The sequence below is a fragment of the Ochotona curzoniae genome, unplaced genomic scaffold (assembly GCF_017591425.1).
Source record: "Ochotona curzoniae isolate NIBS_2020 unplaced genomic scaffold, NIBS_Ocur_1.0 contig_908, whole genome shotgun sequence".
Taxonomy (NCBI): Eukaryota; Metazoa; Chordata; class Mammalia; order Lagomorpha; family Ochotonidae; genus Ochotona; species Ochotona curzoniae.
In genome coordinates, this window is record NW_024466607.1 from 16,867,055 (window position 1) to 16,873,670 (window position 6,616).

Below are 6,616 nucleotides of genomic sequence, written 5' to 3' on the forward strand. Positions count from 1 at the left end.
CTTCCGGGTATCCCACATGGGTGCAGGGTCCCAAAGCTTTGGGCTGTCCTCGACTGCTTTCCCAGGCCACAGGCAGGGAGCTGGATGGGAAGTGGAGCTGCCGGGATTAGAACTAGCACCCATATAGTATCCTGGCGTGTTCAAGGTGAGGACTTTAACCGCTAGAGCACGCCACCAGGCCCTTTTTGTTTGCTTTTTTAAGGTAAAATATTTCCTTCACTTCTCTCCCTTGCTATTTTGGTTCTCAGTGACGTGCCTTTTGTCTTTAGGTTCACAGGGGTCTTCTCGAGAGTCCACAAGCAATGGCAGACACAGTGCCTCATCACCCAAGGCCCCTGACTCTGAGGGGCTGGCCAGGCCTGTCTCTCCCGACAGCCCGGAAATCATCAGTGAGCTCCAGCAGTACGCAGATGCAGCTGCTGCCCGAGAATCCTGTCAGAGTTCCCCAAGCACCAATGCCGCCCTGCCTGGCCCTCCGGCCCAACTCATGGACAACAGTGCTGTTCCCGGGACAGCTCTCGGGACTGAGCCTCGACTCGGGGCTCATTGCCTCAACAGTTCCCTCTTGGTGACTGGCCCGCCCGTTGGTGGCAGGCACTCAGTGCTGGACATAAGGGGCCACAAGCGAAAGTTGGCCACTCCACCTGCCGCCCAGGAGTCAACTCGCCGGCGATCCAGGAAGGGCCATCTGCCAGCCCCCGTGCAGCCGTATGAACACGGGTATCCAGTCTCTGGCGGGTTTGCCATGCCACCCGTCTCCTTAAATCATAACCTCACCCCCCCCTTCACCTCCCAGGCTGGGGAGAACTCCCTGTTTATGGGTAGTACCCCTTCCTACTACCAGCTGTCCAATTTGCTGGCAGATGCCCGCCTGGTGTTTCCAGTGACTACTGACCCTCTGGTGCCAGCAGGCCCCGTCAGTTCCTCTTCCACGGCTACCTCAGTCACTGCCAGCAACCCCTCTTTCATGCTCAACCCCTCTGTGCCAGGGATACTCCCCAGCTACTCACTCCCATTCTCACAGCCACTCCTGTCCGAGCCAAGGATGTTTGCGCCTTTTCCTTCCCCCATCTTGCCCAGCAACCTTTCGCGGGGCATGTCTGTCTACCCAGGCTATGTGTCCCCACATGCAGGCTACCCAGCTGGTGGCCTCCTCCGGTCCCAGGTGCCTCCATTTGACTCTCACGAGGTGGCCGAAGTGGGATTCAGCTCCAACGATGATGAGGATAAGGATGACGATGTGATAGAGGTCACTGGGAAATAGCTGGGGAGTCCCTCTCCACCTCACTTGAGGCCCCCAGCAGGTAGCCTCACAGGCAGGAAGACAGTGACCTGGGCTTTCTCAGATTAGGGCACTTGGCAGGAGGGAAGAGAGTAAGCTCAAATAAGAGTGGTTGGCCATGGTGGCAGGGCTCTGTTGCTGTTTAACAAGAGGCAAAGAAAACAAAAAAACAGAGCAGCAATAGGGAGAATTCAGGGACCCAAAATAGACAGGGATGGAGGGGCAGGGCCACCTGCCTCTCCTCCTTCCTGCCTTGCTTATGCTGTGTATTGCTTGTCCACCTATCTGAGTTCTAGAAAGCTCATATCCCATTTCTGTCTTTTGGGAACATTCTCTCCCAAGAAAGCTGCCTTACTGGGTAACTTAGCTTGGCCTAGGAAAGGGAGGGGAGGGAGGGTGAGTGAGAAAAAAAGGGTGGGCAGGGGGAGCAGATTGAGATCCCATGCGACATGGGGTTATTTTAGGGGGTGGGAAGGAAGCAGACCAGGTATGTGTGTTTCTGAGTGTGTATGCTTATATATGTATGTACACGTGTGCAACAGAGCAGGGGTGAAGATGGGAGGGGAGGGAGGAACCGAGGGGGAAAACAAAAAATGAATTTTATCTTTTTTTAAAATGGAAATCAGAGTGTAGTGGCCACTATTAACATAAATGTCAGGGTGAGCCCGGGAGTAGAGCCATTGAAATCACAAGTTGCCCTCTAAGTTGGGTAAAAAGAAGGCTTGGCTAACTGAAGTCACTGGTCTTCAGAGCCGCATTTGTTTTAAAATTTGGAGAAAATCATGAGAGAAAAATGGGCATTACTCGTCTCTGTCCTTTCCGCAGTGTCTGTCTGCACAGGGCTCCCTTCCCAGCTTGGACAGCTGTGCGGGTGGGTGCCAAGGCTGTGAGTGAGAGCTGGTGGAATCGTGGCTGGAAGAGACTGACTGAGCCCCTCGCTGCCCGCCCTGCTGGCCTTTCTCTCCCTTCCCTTTCCTGCTAGAGAACTCTGTGTTAATTTATTTCTTATGGGCAATTATTTATTATTTGGACTTTCCATGTGTCTTTTTTTTATGTGGAGGAGGGGAGACCTAGGGGTTAGGAGGGTAGGAGATAAAAAGGGAAGGAAGTTTCCAGATATCCCAGACTCCGTAGCTGTACCTGCTGGTGAAGACGGTCCTGGGTGGATGGTGAGTGAGGCTTGACCACAGTTTCCATTGAATAGTAGTTTGGGGGAAGTGACCTCTCAGGAAGGTCAGGGAATCCTGAGACTAGTTAGTTTGGGGTGGGGAGATTTATTGAACAGAAACTGAAACTTGGAATCCTGAGCTTTCTTATTGGGAACTTGGTGACCCCAAATGTGGAGCTATATCCTGGAGTGACCTTAGGGGTTAGCTCTCTACCCTGAATGGTGAGGCCGTGGATGTAAGAAGCTGTTGGCTCCAGGGAACAAGCGATCATTGTCGTTTTAGGAAATGTCTTGGCTTTCCCAGCCAGGCGGGTGCTGGGTGTGGTGGCTTCTTGTTCTCATCTTCAAAAGAACACAGTGGAGCCCCTCCACAGTAGGAGCCTTGGGTCTGGCGGCTGTTTAGATCACACCAGTCATTCTGGGCTTCCCCCTTCTTCCCAGTGCCAGGGTAGGGGCATCTAGTCCTTAAACATAAACACTGGCAGTCTTCCTGTTGGCGTGCCTGTGTGCCCCCACCCCCAAAGAATGCCAGGCTGTCATTTATGATGAACAAACTTTGTTTGACTTTAGAGCTTGGCCACCTCCCTGTGGTTCGCTTTTCCTAACTGGGCAGCTGCTAGAGCTGCCTTCACCAAGCCCATGAGGCAGCTTAGCCAGGCCATTTCAGCAGTAGTTCCTACAAGTCTTGTGACCAACCTGTTTCCACTCGGCCTTAATAGACTGGAGGAACTGTCCCCAGAGAACAGACAGGAAGCGCTGATGGGGTGTATGTGTGTGTGCGTATTTCTGTGCTGTCCCAGAACACCAAAAATGGAACTTAAGAGCTTTCTTTGTTTTCATAAGCATGGTGTCAGACACTTAACTCCTCTACTCATAGAAGCCTTAGATCTACAATTTAGCTATGCAAAGTAGTGTAATAATTTAAAAATAGCAGTTCCAACCAGTGCTTTCTGTTTCAGATGCATCCCAAGAAGGGGTGGTGAAGGGACTCGGATGAGTAGGCACTCAGGGTGAGGCTGGTGCAGTAGGAGTGAACTAGTCTGGACCTCCAGTTTGCATAACACGCATAGAACCTGGCTTAGACTGATGCCTGTCAGGTGCTGGGGCACTAGGATTCCAGAGGGTGTGTGTGTGTGTGTGTGTGTGTATGTGTGTGTGTGTGTTGGGAAAGCAGAAGTGTGTATTTATTCACTTCTAAGCTACCACTGCAGCAGTCTCAGAGTCTGAAAACCAGTTCCTGGATTAATGGGCTTTTGAAGTTGCCAGGAAGTGAATGGGTGTTCAAAGAGACAGCACATTTCTGCTTTCCACCCACTGGTCCCAGGGGCTGAGTTTAACTTCAGCTAAGCAAGAAGCCATAATTCTGGGAGTTTGGCCTGGCCTGGCAAGAAAAGGCTTTCTCTGATATGTGGAGCTTCCGTAGGAAGATCAAGGTGGAATCATGGAAATTGGACTGCTTCAAGTTCCACATTTTGTTTTGTTTTTAAAAGAAATGAAGCTGAAACACTTAGCTGATTTTTCTGCTGGTAAGCACATGTGCATGCTCATCAAATAGGCACAAATGTGAGAAAAGCAGGCAAGTCTCAGAGCCAAAGAACCATGTCTGATAGTTTCTTTGATCAGAAACCTTTGGCAGTGGTTCCGTCCAGGCCTGAGAAAGGGAAGACTGGTGATGAGAAAGAAGGCAGATCAGACCTGACATTGTCTCTTCACTCTCGTCTTCCACCAATGTTGTCTGATGCATCTCAAGGCCTATCATCCTTCTGAGTTAGCTCAAGTGCTTAACTTGGGAAACACAGTACTAATAATTCAGGATTAGCATTAGTGGTGATGCTTGATTTTCTTTTCATTGTATCTTGTGGATAAAATTTGACCTGGGATGAAGTAGTTATTTCAGAAAGAAGTAAGTGACCCATGTTGGGTTAGATGTTTTTCTTGAGGTTTGCTTTCTCAGAAGGCCTCGCCCTTTTGAGTTGTTCTTCTCAAGCACTTGTCACATCGTTTCCTGACTCAATCCAGGCCGTGGAACTCCCTTGCCTGGGAGTTAGTGTGTGGAGTCTGTATCTACTTGTTACTCACAGCTAAATATGAAATTTTCCACTCTGGGAGCATAAAACAAAGAGCTGGGGTGCAGCTTTGCTGGTGGGTTGAAACAACCAAGCTTTAGTAGTCTGTATGGGAGAGTCACCCCCAAAGCTGTCAGCCATGCAGGGAGCACGGTGACAGTCCCTCTAAGCCTGGCACTGCTCTGAAATTGAGTTTGTAGCCCATGAGGAAGGGCTTCTTGGGGGATTACATTCCTTGTTTCTTGTGTTTCTGAATACGGTCTCCTCCCTCCCACTTCCCTTGGACTTCTCAGAAGAAGTCTCTCCTCAGAGCCATGACTCTTGTACCCACCATGGCTCTTCCCCTACCAAAATGCCTGGGAGGCTTTGTCCTTCCCCCAGGGGACTCTGCAGACTGTCCCCTGAAAGTCAGCCCCTCAAGGTCTCAGAATGCTGTGCTCTCCCTGGGTCACCTTCAGACTCTTCCTTCCTATCAGCTTGTCCCTTCTGCCCTATGTGTCCCACTGTGCCCCAAGGCTGGCCGTAGGCCCATCAGGACTACCCAAGTCTTACCAAGATGAACTTCCTGAACAGGCAGAATCCAACTTCTCTTCAGGGATCTGCGTCTGCTCTTCTCCCCTCACATGGCTCTCTGTGATGTCGTAATCCATTATATTGACAGCAGATAGCCATGCAGGATGCAGAGGACTGGGAATGGTTTGTGTATTCTCTGCCACCACTGCTGTGATGATGTTCACAAGTGCAGGGACCTCATACTGTGACCTGACCCAGGATCCTCCCTGGAAGAGAGCCTAGCCCAGCTGTGTGTATGTGTGTCTGTGTGTGTGTCTGTTGTGTGTGTGTCATGTGCACCTGGGTGTATAATGACTTATCTGGTTGTGTTACTCAGGGTGGGCTGGGGGCTTACCAGAAGAATCCTTCCCACCCCCCCAGCCTTCCCAAGGCAGGTTTTTCCTTGCACCCTCTTGAGAGGAGTCGGGGAGAAGGGTCTAGGTGGGTTGAGGGGGTCATAATGGATAACCACTAAGCCCACACTGCTGCCAGGAGGAATGGGGAGAGCTGAGGTGGATCTAGGGACCTGGCACCTGGCTTTGGTTTTCCGTCTTATTTCCTCAGGACGCCCCTGAGGCCTGGGACCTGCGCCTGGCTTTGAGGAGCATCTGTGGCTGGGTGGCCCAGCTGCTGGTGTGACCACGGGCTTCCCTCCGCTCTCAGCAGGGCAGGCGCTCCTGCCCCACAGACCGGGCAACTGGCTGTTTCTATGACGTATTTATTTTTACTTGTGTTTCATGTCACTTTTTTAAAAAAAAAAAAGCAAACAGAACAATTGTAAGTCAGTATAACTGCCTATCAGTTTTCTTTATTTCTCTTTTTGTAAAATAAAATTTAAACTCAAGAAGGTATCGTGGTTTTATCAAGCAGTTGCCTGGCAGCTGTTTGGTTGGATGATGGCAGAAGGAATGTAGCCCAGAGCATGGTGAGCACAGAGGTGGTAGTTGGGGATGAGAGGGTAGGGCCATGGGCAGGCTGCCTTTATTCTGGCCTGCAGAGTTCCAAGTATGCTAGGCAATCACTTCCTCTTCAGGCTTGGGTGTGGCTTAAGCCTGACCCATCCTTAGCCATGGCAGGTCTTATTGGGGCAGCTGTGACTAGGCTGTGAATGCCTAAAACCTAGATGCTGCATTATCATCTTCAGAAAGTGGGAGATGGTGTTGGAGAGTGGATTGGTGGCAACATGTGCTGAGCATTGCACACTCCACAGTCATTTTCTGGTTTTCATCTGAGTAATGGAATCTAACCACTGGCCCATCAAGACTAACTGGGCCTTGGAGGGGCAGAAGGACAATCCACTGTGGCCTCTGGATTTAATTTAAAAGGAAGAACCTTGGTAGGGAGGCATTCTTTGGAAAAATATACAGTAGGTTCCTTAACAGCAACCTCTGTGGTGATTCAGAGGGAGTCCAGAGGAGTCAAAAGTCACATGATAGGAAAACTGTTGGAAATAGACTGAGTAAAGGGTGGATGAAGCAAATGACTGGGCCTTTGGGTCTCAGAGCAGTGTGAAGCAAGTGCCTTGCAGAGTAGGCTACTGCCTCCTGG

General features: G+C 50.5%; 1 protein-coding gene across 1 annotated transcript in view; it reads left to right on the forward strand.

Moving 5' to 3' along the window:
- The window catches only part of RAD54L2 (RAD54 like 2), a 72,387-nt gene extending 70,948 nt beyond the window's left edge, over positions 1-1,439 (forward strand). The window contains exon 22 of the mRNA XM_040994556.1: positions 270-1,439. Coding sequence (XP_040850490.1) covers positions 270-1,264 — 995 coding nt within the window. The 3' untranslated portion in view covers positions 1,265-1,439. The remainder of the gene's footprint in view (positions 1-269) is intronic.
- The last annotated feature ends 5,177 nt before the right edge of the window (positions 1,440-6,616 follow it).